At 47.7% G+C, this 14,648-nt stretch overlaps 1 protein-coding gene and 1 long non-coding RNA gene across 3 annotated transcripts; one reads left to right on the top strand and one right to left on the bottom strand.

The window, feature by feature from the left end:
- Window positions 1-980: 980 nt before the first annotated feature.
- LOC135104834 (uncharacterized) lies at window positions 981-11,230 on the top strand. 2 transcript variants are annotated; one of them, XM_064012499.1, is made up of 2 exons: window positions 981-1,103; window positions 3,389-11,230. In XM_064012499.1, exon 2 carries the CDS (start codon window positions 3,985-3,987, stop codon window positions 8,953-8,955), a length of 4,971 nt encoding a protein of 1,656 aa, XP_063868569.1. In that variant the 5' UTR covers window positions 981-1,103; window positions 3,389-3,984; the 3' UTR covers window positions 8,956-11,230. The 2 variants fall into 2 exon arrangements, with proteins under 2 accessions (XP_063868569.1, XP_063868570.1); XM_064012500.1 differs by lacking the exon at window positions 981-1,103 and adding an exon at window positions 1,469-2,158.
- LOC135104838 (uncharacterized) lies at window positions 1,044-14,362 on the bottom strand. Its single transcript, XR_010270558.1, has 3 exons — window positions 14,090-14,362; window positions 2,130-2,197; window positions 1,044-1,165 (listed from the first exon to the last, which is right to left on the bottom strand). It is a non-coding gene; the product is annotated as an uncharacterized LOC135104838 (long non-coding RNA).
- Window positions 14,363-14,648: the final 286 nt, after the last annotated feature.

Raw genomic sequence — 14,648 nt, 5'->3', positions numbered from 1 at the left:
CGTCTGTCTGTTTGTGGATGTGTATTGCCTCGTCTGTGTGTCTCTATGCATGTTCGTGCATGACTGTGTGTGTGTTTGTTCTTACGTGACTGTATGTGTGTGTGTGTGTGTCCTTGTGTGACTGTCTTGGTGTCCTGAACTGTGCATGTGTGTATGTGTGTGTGTGTGTGTGCATGATTGTTTGCCCCTTGCCAGTCTGTGTTTGTGTCTCCTCTCATGTTTGCGTGCGAGTTTGCCTCTACATGTTTGTGCGTGTCTGTGCCTGTCCCCACATGCCTGCACCTGTGTGTGTCTTGCATGCCTGTGTCACGGTTTTCTGTTTTTGCCCAACTGTTTGTCACCATAAGATGTTTGAGTCCCTACCTGGTTGTGTGTTTCCATACAGACTACCTCACAACATCAATGTGTCTGTTCCTGCAAGACAGTTTTTCTATGAACCTATCCATCTTCAAATGACTGTATGGTGATGCATGACTGGCTCTTCAAAACTGTTCCTTCTCAGATACCCGTGCCTGCCTTGCACCCTGCCCAGCTGCACAGTGCAACAAGCCTGCTGCTGCACACATCAATGGCTGTGGTCAGATATGAAATTACTGAGGGATTTATCTTGATTCAACCTTGTGAGGCAAATGTACTCCCTTTTTCCCTCAGAAACATCATGTTTAAACATTATCCATTAGAATTAAGTTTGATAATGGATAGCCTCTTCTGTTGCCACCACATTAGTTGATATTTTCACTAAGATCACGTTTAGAATCCTCAGCACAGTCAGTATAATGCCACACAGGCCTCAGTGAATGCTTTGAGGCAGCTGAGCAGGGTTGTGTATAGTTTATCTTTAAAGTCTAGCATACTGTGTCTTCTGAGTGACTTATCCTAAAAGCAGTATTAGAAATAAAGCCATAACATGAGATAAAGAGTGGATAACAATGCCTACATAATGAAGGTGTGTGTGTGTGTGTGTCACAACTCCCTTTGGATTGCAGACTGGTGGGTGAGCAGCGGCTGAAGGAAGGAGCCCACGCCAGGATGGGATGCAGCACACAGACGGCAGCCCACCACCCTCAGGACGGGACAGACAGCACCAACCCTCAGGCTGACGTGTGAGTGTGAGGCCCTGAGCGGTGGGGACGGGGAGGACCGAGGGCTGGGATGGATTGCGGAACTGAAATCAACCAACTGTAACTTTAATTAACTCTTTCACTGCTATTTGACCTACCACTCCTTTATCTCATAGTACTAAGAGACCTTTTTTTTCTTTTTCTTTTTTCGTTCTATAGTCATCTTTCAACATTGTACATGCCAGGAATTTGTGCTCGAATCACTTTTTTTATTGTAGTTCCTGTAAAAATTTTCTACCACACCTTTAATGCTGTGATTTGTTACATGTTGCACTGAAAGGGTTAAAAGAAGTGTCTGATGGAAGGGCAGTAGGGTCTGGGGGGGGGGGGCATAAAAGGGGTCTTAGCATCATATTGGGCACATTGATCCATATATTGTGCTTCTGTTGGCTGCTGGTGTGACATCCAACAGGCTTCATTCATGTTTTAGAATCCTGAGAGATTGATCAGAAGTGTTATGTCCTGAGAGGGGAGCACCTTGGGATCAGACTCACCACGGGACACTCAGGCTGCACAGTGCCGCCAGTCAAGCCATGAAGGTCCCTGTGGCTGAAGGCTATTTTTTTTGTCACCAGTAGGAAGCAGGAAATTTGTATTATGAGACCTGAATTGATTTAGTGACACACTGTGGTGGCCATACTTGCACATGCTCATACATGAAATAGCTTTGTATCACTCACAAGAGTTAAAAATTAGATATAACTCTATACTAAATGTTTTTAAAGTGAAATCATCAAATTGCATCATTTAAAATCAGGCACGACCTCACTTATGAAGCAAACATCATGGCACCTGTTGATTTTTCTTGAGGGGGTACTGTATGCTGCACTGACGTAAATAGCTGAAAAATTATAGACAAGGAAGGGAAAAATATTAAGATATCAATGACAAGGAGTTAATCCTCTTAATATGGCAAGTACAGGTCATTAGCAGTCAGTGATGAAGCAGTGAGTGAGTGCCAACAAAACCAGTGAAGTCTCCTGACCTTGGTTCTGCTGGGTCACTGACCTGCAAGGCTTCAGCTGCCTGATTTCATGGTGAGCCTCATCATGCTGCCACTCTGTTGATGCTGAGTGCTGTGAGAATACATTACAGGAAGGTAGAGGATGCATTAACAGTGCTTACAAAAAGAATACTGGATGGTGTAGGGCAGATGGTTGACACAGAGGGAATGGAAATATTGGAAAGGATGGGGAATGTGTGGTGGACACCTTAAGTCAGAACCAGTTAAAAATAGAGGGATGTTTATTCAGATAATGTTCAGAAGAAATGTTTCTGGCAGCATATTGGACAAAAGTAATATATATATATATATATATATATATATATATAGAGAGAGAGAGAGAGAGAGAGAGAGAGAGAGAGAGAGAGAGAGAGAGAGAGAGAGAGAGAGAGAGAGAGAGAGAGAGAGAGAGAAGGTAAAAAGAATATAACATGCATCATTAAGAAAAGGAAGATGCGTAGTTACACAATAAACAAAGTGAGCACAGGCCTTCATTCTTATTTGTATAGTTAGTCTGGCAAAGGGAAGCTTGAAGGTTACCTGTGGACATTAGGCAGCTTGAAGAATATTGCAGTGTTTAAATGAACAATCTGTAAGAGTGACAGAGAAGATCATATTAACCTAAATGGGTGAGTTCTTTCTTTTCTTCTCACTTTCTTGTGAGGGAAATGTGATTAGCACAGGAAGTGGTGCAGATGCTTGTGTGGTGGTGAGTTATGAAAAAGGTTAAGGAGATCAGGGAACTTTGCCTAGACTGGTAATTGGGAGACACTTGTAGGTCCCCTGGGCACTGGTGTGTGGCCAATGTGGGGAGTAGTGGTGCATACAAAGGCCATCTGGGCAGTGAAGGAGTGTGATATGAAGATGAAGTAAAAAAAAGTTTTTTTATATACCTATGTCTACTGTTTTGTTTTATTATTTTCATACAATTACCACACAACTTTTATGTCATCTCATGTTAAAACAATCAAATTTAAGAAAATGAACATAGAAATTTATTTTCCAGTAGTATTGATGAATGTGAAGTAGAAGTTGGTAGTTTACATTATCACTATTTTGTTCTGTGTTACATTTGAGTGATGCAGCTGTTTCTTGGTGCTCTTGCTCTGTTCTGTCTTCAGTTCGTCATTCAGTTGGTGCCCTCATCGTACACCAACAAGCTGCCAGCCATCTGTCCTGTGCAATTCCATGTAATCATCACTCATTGGGAACTTGTATTGAGGAGTTGTAGTTTGGTCAGTGAGACGTGTGTGTTTTACTTCAGGTGAGACCACTGTGTCAGCTGGCCAAGAGTTGTGTGCCAGCCTGCAGCAGCACCAGTCACCCTGCCAGGATTGGCAGGCTGGCCTGCGGGGCGACGCCCATCAATCAAGAGCAGTGTGTCAGCCTGCTGCCACTACAGGTGCTGCCACAGAAGACCAGCTCCCCCACATCCTGTCACCTCACACTTGGAGAGGACAATGACATGCACAGTTTTCATCTCAGTTGCAGTAGTGCAGAACTGTTGATTTTACCATTGCATATGTTTTATTGATGTTATTATGAATGTTTAGTGCAGTACTCAAGATAGAATGTAGCAAATATTGGTAATGATTATTTTTATATTTGATTTCTGTCACATTTTAGTTACCAGTCAACATGTCAGGCTTTATAGTTAGCAAATCTTTACATGACATAGACCAATTTATTCTAAATACAAATATTTGTTGGTCATTTTATGATTGCATGATTTTTGTAAATAGGTTAAAACTGGTGGAAACCAATTTGTAATTGTAATCTTCATTTGGAGGCTAAGGCTGAAAATAGCTTGGAATTTCAGTGCCTAGTGGGCATTGCAAGTTGTCACAAGGAACAGTGAGGATGAAGGGGGAGTGTGACGGCAGGGAGCTGACCCCCGGGGCACCCGTCAGTGTGGGGCCAGGAGGCATGTCAGGCCACAATGGGGAAGGGGGCACAGGAATCAAAGGGGAGCAAGACAGTGCCACAAGGAGCCTGCAGGTGCCAGCTGTTGTGGGGGGAACTCAGGGCAACGGCACAAGAGGGTTCAGTGTGGCAGAGCTCACCAAAGTGGAGGATGTGAGCCCAGCCAGGGGTGGTCTGCAGATACCAAGTGTTAAAGGTGGTGCCATAGGGAGTGTTCGAGTGCCATCCTTCAAGAGGGAGGGCCATGAGAAGGGCCCAGGACGTGAGGATGAGCCTTGCATTCAAGAAGGGAAAGAAAAATTGACTATAGGAAGGATCAAGATTCCCATCTTTAGGAAAGATGGCTGGGATCTGTCACGTTCATCAAGTTTTAAACGAGCAAGTCATAACATCACCTCAGGGAGCTTGCAGGTGCCCAGTGTGGAGGGAGAGAACCAGAGGAGTGACACAAGGACTTTCAGTGCAGCGAGGGGAGACAGCCACATCATTGCCACAAGATTTGGTGCTGCTGTGCCAGGGAGTGTGATGGATGCCAAGAGAGAGAGCCAGAACAGTGGAGCTGAGGTACCAAATATGGCAGCTACCAAGAGGGTGAGCCAGGATGGCATGAGTCTGGAGGTGCCAAGTGAGGTTGGCATCAAGAAACTAAAGAAAGACAGTGCTTTAGGCATCCCTGATGTGACAACTGGCAGGAAGGTTAGTGAAGGCAACATCACAGACTTAGTGAACACACTGGCCAGCAAGAGGTTGAGTCAGGATGGTGCTACAGGATTGCCCAGCAGGATAGATATCAAGAGGATAAGACAGGACAGTCTGACAGAGACCACAGGTGTGACAAGTATGCCAAGAGAGAGCCACAACAGTGTGCTTGAGCCAGTAAACTATGCACTCTTGAAGACACCAAGCCAGAGTGTCACCACCAGGACAGGAGATGAAGGAGCTTGTGAACCAGAACCTCATGAGAGGGCCTTGTCGGTGAAAGCAGCACCTGCCAAGACGATGAGCCAAAGTGTTGGTACTCATGACCTGCAGGCAGAGACTGTGAAGAGAGACAGTGCCGTGAGTCAAACAGAGCCAGCTGTGAAGGGAGGGTCTGATGGCAACACTGTGAGCCTGCCATTGTCAACAGTAAGGCAAGACAAAGACAGCAGAGAGACAGAAGGTTTGAAGACTTTTTTCGGTAAGGCTCATCCCACAGACAACCCTCCAGTGCCACCCATGAAGAAGGAAATCTGTGAGACTGCAGGTAAAGATGAAGAGAGTTCAAGGGTGCCAGGTATCAAGCAGGAGAGCCAAGACAAGGGAGAGGGGCAGGATAAAGGTGCAGACACAGAGAAGGTTGCAGAGCCCCAGCAGTGCCCAGAGAACAGTGAAGGAAAGCAGGAAGATGTAATGAAGGAGGAAGACAAGAAGATAGCCAAGGAGTGTCAGGGGGAGGGTGATGAGGGGAAGTTGGAAGTGAGTGGCTCCTCTTGCTCTCCCCGGGTGAAGCCTGAGATGGTGAGCATCGAGACACAGTGCGATGACACCACCATGGTAGCAGACAAGGCCATCAAGGACGAGTACGCTTTCCTGAGTGAGGACAGTGGGGAGCCAGGGGAGTGCCTAGGGGGATGTGAGCCTGGCAAGAAGCCCCACAAGTGCTGCCAGTGTGACACCTCCTTCAGGACGCCGTATGAGCTGTCTCGCCATGGCCGCGTGCACAGCGGGGAGCGGCCATACCAGTGCCGCCTGTGCCACCGCTGCTTCAAGAGGAAGGACCATGTGGAGGTGCACACCCGCCGCCATGTAGAGGACCGCCGCCATGCTTGTAATGACTGCGGGGTCTGCTTTGTGACATCCTCCTGCCTCCTGCGCCACCAGCGCCGCACCCACCAGGTCCCTGGCACCAAGCGGCCCGGCGAGGGGGAGAATGGGGAGGGGGAGGGGGAGGCTGGGGAAACCAAGGGGGAGGGCAAGGACCAGACTTCCTCCAAGGACGCCCAGAAGAATGGCCGCCGCAACAAGAAGAACAAGCCAGACTCAACGTACCGGCCGGGTGGCAAGACGGTGTGCATCATCAAGAAGCGAAACCTGCGGCAGCGAAGCTATTCCTTTGTGGAGCTGGAGGATGATGTGGAGTGCTTCGAGAGTGACGAGGAAGACCGCATCCCCTTCCTGAAAGTGCAGGAGCAGCAGCGAGTGGAGGAGCATGACGAGAGTGGCAGCCAGTCAAGCCAGCTGGAGCACAGCCTCTTCCCACCCAGCCTGTTCAACCCTGAGGCCAATCTGAGTCACCTGCTGCTGCTGGGAGAGGTGAGTCGCCTGCTGTCCCACTCACTGATCCCTGGAGGCCCCATGGAGGGGTCTGCCACCCCAGCCAGTGTGGGCACCCAGCCAGGCCGCACCACTGGGCCTCCCCAGGATGCTGACGGGGACTCTGATGACTCTGATTGTGAGCCGCCCCTTGTGGCCTGTGATGTGACCTTCACAGAGGCAGAGGGAGAGGTGTTTGTTTCACTGCCAGATGACGACTCAGCAGCCTCCCAGCCAGAAGAGGTGACGGCCCAGGATGAGCAGGACAAGGCCTCACCACAGGTTGGGTCATCACAGGCTGCTGCCAAGACCGGGCCGTGCCACACACCGGTGAAGGCTGAGTCAGGAAAGCCCAGCCCACCGATGACACCAACCAAGGAAGGAACACTGGTGACTCAGCCAGGCAGTAAGCCTCACTGCATGCCACCAACCCCCGGCAGGACAGCACCCACCTCACCCGTCAGCAACAAAGGGGGAGGGACGGGGTTTGCAGCCATGGGGGAGCCACGGACAGCATGGGTGGTGCCAGCTAACAACCCCAAGGGCAAGAACACGTGTGATGCCTGCCGCAGGAGGAATGAGGCTAACCGTCTGGCCCAGATGGAAAAGGAGCGCCAGGCCTTGGCAGCCCAGGCGGCACTCAAGCAAAAGCAGGATGCACAGACAAAGCCAGGAAACACTCCTGAGAGGAACGTCAAGAAAGAAGAGGTGAAGCCTGCAGATAAGCCAGTCGTCACGCCTCCCCCAAAGCCTCCTGTGTGCAAGCCACAGGAGTGCAAGCCGGCAGTGAACAGGCGTGGCAGGAAGGCAGCCACCACCAAGAAGCGGCGGCCAGGCAAGGCTGGTGGTGGCGGTGGTGGTGGTGGCGAGGGCAATGGGGCCGCTGCAATGCCACAGCGGCCCCACAAGTGCCACCTGTGTCCCTTCAACTTCAGGTCAGCCACGGAGCTGAAGCGGCACGCCAGCACCCACAGCGGGGAGCGGCCCTTCCTGTGTGAGTTGTGCGGTGCTGGGTTCATGCGCAAGTGCCACCTGCAGCTCCATGTGCGGCGGCACAGCGGTGAGCGCCGACATGCCTGCCAGGAGTGCCGAATGCGTTTCTTCACACCCTCAGACCTGGCACGGCACCAAGCCATCCACCAGGCGGGAGACAAGCCCCTGGAGTGCCACCTGTGTCACCTCACCTTCCGCCGCGCCTTCCACCTGGAGCGCCACATCCGCCGCCACAATGAGGCCGCGCCCTTTGCCTGCAAGCTGTGTGGCGCTTTCTTCAGCTCAGCAGCAGCACTGCGGAGCCATGACAAGCACCACCGCACACCCGGCCCCCACGCCTGTCCTGACTGCACAGCTGCGTTCACCACTGCCACCGCTCTCTCCCGCCACCGCCGCGTCCACTCCGCCCGTCACCACCGCCTGCTGAGAGCCATAGAGCGCCACGCCACGGCCAAGTCCAGCTATGAGTGCGTCTCCTCCGAGGAGTCCCCGCTTTCCCTGGTGATCCGCAAGGTGTCAGCCACGGTGGTGACGCCCGGGGAGGCAGGGAAGGACATGCCTGCCGATGCCCCAGACCTGGCAGACCATGACAAGGAGGAAAAGGAGAACAAGGACAACATTACCTCAGGTCTCTCTAGCACAGATAAGGAAACAGAGGGTAAAGTAGAAGGAAGGGAAATGGACGTCTCTACTCTGCCTACTAATAAGGAAACAGAGGAGGGTGGAAAAACTGCTTCCAGTCTCTCTGCTACAGACAACGAAACGAAAGGAGAGGTGGAAGGAAGTGAGGAAATTACCTCTACCCCCTCAGCACCAGATAAAACAAAAGAGGATAGAGAAGAAAATATTACCTCAAGTCCCTCCATCTCTGAAAAGATTAAAGATGACAGGGAAAAAAGCATCTCCAGTACTGGCAGGGAAAAGCAGGGGAGTGAAGCCAGTGCTCTCACCATCAGCACAGATAAAGTCACTGAGAAAAATGGAAATATTACCTCCAGCCCTTCCATGACAGAAAATGTAAAAGGGATGAAAATGGAGGGAAGGGAAAGCACAATGCCCATGCACATCTCAGTAGGCAAGGAGGCAGAGAGTAAGGAAGTGAGCAGCAGTGGTTGTATGGTGGAGGAGAGTGCCGCAGACATCCATGACAGCCATGGTGCCATCAACCTTTCCAGCAGCACCAAGGCAGGAAAGGACATGGCCAGTCATAATGAAGCACCAATTTTCCAGCGCATAAATAGCACCAGGGAAACGGGTAATCAAAGTGTGTCCAGGGAAGCGGAAATTGTACAAAAATCAGGCAGCAAAAGTGGAGCAGTTGCCAGTGAGGAACTGAATGGCAAACCTGAGCTGGGTGTCTCCCTCATGAGCAAAGAGAGGAAAGAAGCACAAGGCAGGACCAGTTGCAGTCTCCTGCTCCCTACAAGCAGAGAAATGGAGGCTGTTAAAGAAGAAATCCACTGCAGATCCACATACCACCTGGCCACCCCAAGTGGAGGGCAGGAGGCAGCCCTGGATGGTGCCCCAGGATACCCTGGGGAGCAGGGCAGCAGCAGGGGCAGCGGTGAGGAGGGTGGGCAGCAGGGAGGCGTGAGGGACGGAGTGGCCACCACCAGCTAGCTGTGAGTGCAGGTGACAAGTGCAGTATTCAGCCGGTGAAACAAATCTTGCAAGCTTGACATGATATTTTTTGCCAAGTAGAAGGCATCAAGTTTCAGACATTGAGAGGGAAGTGTCCAGGAGTGCTGTAAGTTTGGCAGCTCTACCGGGTTACTGTGTTCATGACTTGAATCTCAGACCACGTTGGGAGCACCTGCATTTCACCCGTGTTTCATTAGCAACACCACAGCTGGACCAGCCGGTGCAGCATACGTGTGCACTGCCTCAGACAAACTCCCCCTCCCACTCAGCTCTGGCGAGCATCAAAGTGCAAAGGTTGAGAGTAAGTGACAAGTGATGTGCAAGGGAAGTGTTGGTAAAGTACCTACATACTTGCTTATTCAGTAGTTTACAGTGCAAGCTATGAGAAGACTGTGATAAGTTAGGTTTTATTGTTGACTGATATTACAAATTATTACAAATTACATATGTCTATTATAAGAAGGAAGTTTAGGACAAAAGCAAATATATTGAGCATTCATATTGGCATTATTTTAAGAAGTAAAACTGTGGCAATAGATAAAATGTAGATTATTGAAATTTAATAGTGCTATATTGTGAGTGTTCAGGTTAGAGACAATCTGTATTTGCAGGAAAACTTTGTTCTGACACAACTTGATGTGTTAGAGTGTGTCAACAAAGAGGGAGAGATGGTGCACCTGTCTTACTCAGGGTGACCAGTGTTGGGACTGAGACGAGTGGCGAGTGATGCCGCTGAGTGGCGGTGCGTCAGCAAGTGCCTCTCAGTCCCGGGGTGTCAGAACAAGGCTTCCCTGCATGCTGCTGTAAGGAGATGCCATATTAGGAGAGTAACGTAGCAGAGTAAACTTAGAAGAGTATGTATGTAACGGTGAAGGAACGTGGTACAGAGGAGGCAGTTGTGGTGAAAGAGTCTCAGCCTGTGGTGGACATTTAAACCTGAAAATCTCCTTCCCAGATCACTACATTTGTAAGGTTGGTAACGGCCACCCTATCAGGCGTCACCCTGCCTGCTGGAGGAGGTTGTCTCGTTAGCTGTAAGCATGTTGGGTATTTTATAAACAAATTCACCCCAGCATTATGTTACGTGAAAGCTTGACACACTGTTGCAGTGAGAACAAAGCTATGCAGGAGTTTCTTTTAAACATTTCTACATTTATTTGTACACATAATTGCCAGAACCATAGCCGCTTGCTGTGTTTTATCATCAGAGTCGTCCAGCTCTGTTCCCAGCGCTTGTAGTGAGTTGTAGGCAGCTCGTAGGCTTCGTACTGCTGTTGTAGCACCCAGAGGAACCCACAGATGTAGTCGTGTGTAGAGGGTAGTTGAGTAACACTTTTCTCAGCTTACAGCGCAAAACTAATGTGTCTTTCACCGCATAGCTTGATGAATGTCGTGTCTGCATGAGTGGGTGGGTGAGTGTGTGTGTGTGTCTGTGTGAGTGTAGCTAGGGTGGAGGGGCTGGGTGTGTCCTCGGGTAGAGATACACTGATAGTACCTGACTGTAGCGTGCATTAGCTGTCAGCCAGACAACTTCACTGGGAGTTAGACTGTCCTTGTGTCCTCCCCAGGGTTGTGTTGCTCTTGTTTTATTTTTTGTCCTGTTCTGTTTATCTGTTTGTAGACTGTTTTGAGCGGCAGAATTATATTGCAGAGATGCTTTTATCGACCTTTGTCTTTGTTTATTTTTACAATAGATAGCTTTATTTGACCAGATTATCGGAGCCATTGTTGGTTACTAAAATTTTATTGATATTTTATTTAGTATTATATATTATTTGATCATTTATTATTTCATTGTTGTTCTATAATCTCCCATTCACCATTGGAACCTAAAGACTACCATTGGAAATTTAAATCTCTTGCACATTTTGTCTACGAGGTTTCCATTTATTATACCACTTCCTCTGTTCAACACTGTCATACTAGTACCGTATATTAGAACTCAAACCATACACAAGGTCTAAGGACAATTAAATGTACAGTATTCACCTTCTACAGTATTGTCATGTTCCCAGAAATACTACCATTCCAAATCAAGATGTTCTCACACCAGCTGTTAATAACATTAGTTGCCATGTCTGTCTTTCCCTCCCAGCCAACCAGCCTCGGCGTGTCTCTCTCGGCCGCCCTGTAGTGTAGAGGCCACCAACCCTATGGGCATTGATTTGTGAACCAGTTACTTTTATTATGAGCCACCTCTAGTGAACCAGTGTGCTTCGTGCTGTGTAGCGGTGAAATAAACAGTGTCATTGTTCGGGAGAGTCTGCTTGCCCTGTGCTGCCCTGTTCATGCTGTTTCCTTGCCCTCACCTGTACCTTGCCCCCTTGCCCTTATTGATACTGATATTTTGTCCTCTTGGCCCTTTACTGTACCTCTTCCCCTTGGCCCTGAGACCTCTTCCTCCTGGCTCTTATTGATACCTCTTCTCTGTGGCCCTGAGACCTCTTTCCTTTGGCCTGACTGACACCTCTGCCTCCTGTACTTTCTTGGCAACACAACTGGCACCTTAATGGGCCTTTATTTCTCTCCCTTTTTTTTTTCTGTTCTTGTCCAGTGCCCTTACATAAAAACTCTTAAATTATTATTATTATTTTTTTTTTGTGTGTGTGTAAGGCAATATTCTTCAAATTATTCACCTTTCTTTCATCTCTCACTTGTTCCTGTACTTTCTTAGAGACTTACATCTTTTCTATATCCAACTTTATATCCACTTGACCAAGCTTCAAATTATTTCCTTAGTAAAAACATTAATATCCTTAATAGTGTTTTCATATTTACCCCAATGCCTTCCCCCTCTCATTATGCTGGTAATTTTGACACCTATATCAAACTCTATGTCCTTTTGTTAGGCATTACATATCCCACTTTGCATATCACCACTCCATCTCTTTGCCCTTATCCTGAGATCTTCCAACTTACTCTTATTCTTAATTCTTCCACCTTCCTCACATCCAACTTTGAATACTTTTTTTTTTTTAAGCTTAAGTATACCAGCTGTAGTACCATACACTCGGTTGTTGGCCAGCCTTCAGTCTTATTTCCAGCCAGGCCATGTTCATTGCACAGAAGAGGTACTGAATGTTGGAAGGAATATTGATCTTGCAGATATCTAGATACCCAAGCTGCCCTAAGCCAATATGGTGAGCCATTTGACAAGGACCCTTACCATCAGGAAAAGGCTTGTCCTGCACTGAAATCATGTATGCTGATGAATAACTGGTAAAAATACACCACTCAAGAGATGACTGGCATATACACAGTCAAATGGTATGTTACTCTGCAGCATCTCTTTAATAAGTCTGCCCATACAGGCACAGGTGAGGAATGTGGAGTTTGACATATATGAGCAACACGGCCTTTGAAGCACTGGTGGCCATGAAAAGCATGAATGTCACCCCGGAAGCAGTGGCAACCCATTCTCAAGATCAACAGTCATCAATATTCAGACTGGTGACTGGTGACTGGTCATCCTGGCTCACAAGATTCTCTGTAGTGAATTGTCATCTCGTGAATAAGAAATACGTTTGCAAAATATGTGAAATATTGCATACCCATCTTACAATACATTTATAACTATCAGTATATTGCTTACAAGAGGCACAGCATTCTGTCTACATGGATGGAGGAAGCCAGACACTGTATTGAACTAAGGGTATTGAGCACTACAAGAGAAACCTGCATTTCAAGAACGTAAGGGCATCATTATAAAGCTGGTGTCACACTGAGTGGCGAAATCGCGCGGCATGGGCGCTGCCCAACACCGCATCATTGCCACGGCAGGAACGCCCCTGCCGCATGGCCACTCTATGCATGAGTTCATCCTAGGCGGTCCCGCCGCGCGGTACTCAGCCTGCTATGCCCACGCACCACCATGTGTGGCGTAGATTTACTTATTCATTGCGTCCAAGATAGGACAGCTCTCGGGGGAAAAATTCAAGAGAATATGCCAATAAAAAACAGGAAAGAAAAATAATTATTAGAAAGCACAGCATCCAATCAGAAGAGGAGGCGGACACATAAGGATGCGCTTTATAACCACGCTGAAAAAGTCATAGTTTAGTCAGGAACTTAGATTGAGAACAATCGTGCTGTGCGTCCATGCAACAGGTACGTTAACCTGACGCTAACGAGTTGTCCAGCCTAAGCTGGGAGATTAAAGGAGACGTGCTGCACCAACCGAGGAACAAAGTACGTGATGGCGTCATTTCTTGGTGTTATTGCCTCCCCGACCCCCAGTCTCCTCTATAATAAGCACATCCTCCTCTCCAGTAACACACTCATCAACCAGAGAGCACGGTGACCTGCCTGGACGGAGAGGAATTCCTGCGAAAGTCTATTCACACAGGGCTGTTCAGTAAGCATCAAGAACTTCCAGAGCATATTCATTCGGGCTGTGGTGGAGACTAGTGACGAGCCTTCTCTTAATAACTAATCCCAATAAACTCCATGTAGGCAATGGGATGGCTTTAACTACTGTCCTTATATTCACCTCTGGATCAATCACTCACAAGATGACATAATTATCTCTATTTCTAACAGACTGGCTGCAGTGGTATCTCACAAGGCAACAGCTGAAAGACAGATAGACCCCTATATGACAAGACCCAGGCCAGTCATAATGAACAACTACTGCTCAGTCAGTAGGATTCCCATGGACTCATCAGACCCACGGGTACCTCTGCCCACGACATGGAAGACCTACACAACCCTGAGGCAAATAACAAGCGAGTGTCACGTGAAAATATAAAATCCTTATCCCTTTCATTACTAGACTTTTTTCCATAACTATGTATCTACTCTTTTTTAGACTATTATCTTTGTACTACAGTCTTTTTAGATTATGTTGTCTAGGAAAGATGGAATTCATCTCTCTCTCTCTCTCTCTCTCTCTCTCTCTCTCTCTCTCTCTCTCTCTCTGTATACTTTTTTTTTCTTTTTAGTGGTGCGAATGTGAACAAAGACTGGTCGTGGCAATGAAAAGGTTAAGTTAAGGGCATGTCCTAAACATATACATTTTTGATTGCTCCCTACAGCTGAACAATCAAAGACCAGTACACACACACACACACACCTCATTATTCCAGGCATATACAGAACAGCAGCGTATTCCCACCTTTCATTCTGCGTCCCTGTGCAGTCTAATGTGTTATGTGCTCTAATAATTTGCCACAAATATGGAAACTTAACTATAACGGACAAAAAAAAAAGCGTAATCACTCTCTCTAACTTCCTTGGCTGGTGATGTGAGTACTGCCAGTCAGCAAATGGTGGACACGATTTGATTCAGTGAAGGTGTCGAAGCTCTGAGTGATGAGTTGCTTCGCGTTTTGTTCTCCGTGACTTGTTTCGAATTAAGGAATTGATCGGAGCTTCTTACGACGAGCTGTTTTCTTTATCATCCATCGCCTCAGTCTTATTATTACCTTTCCTTCTGAATCTAGTTTATTGAGCACTGAGACAATCGTTATTAAAAAAATATATATTTACGGTGATTTTTTGGCTACAAATAAACCAAAACGATAAAAATGCCGGTTAAATTTAGCCAGACAGAGAGAGAGAGAGAGAGAGAGAGAGTGTCTGACTTTCACCAGACCTTGAACCTTACATAATACAGACGGGCGGGTACAGAATGAGTGGGGGGGGGAGGCGAACACCTGAGTAGGGATCATAAC

This window comes from Scylla paramamosain, chromosome 11, assembly GCF_035594125.1.
Source record: "Scylla paramamosain isolate STU-SP2022 chromosome 11, ASM3559412v1, whole genome shotgun sequence".
NCBI classification, from domain to species: Eukaryota; Metazoa; Arthropoda; class Malacostraca; order Decapoda; family Portunidae; genus Scylla; species Scylla paramamosain.
This window is presented reverse-complemented; position numbering and strand designations above follow the sequence as displayed.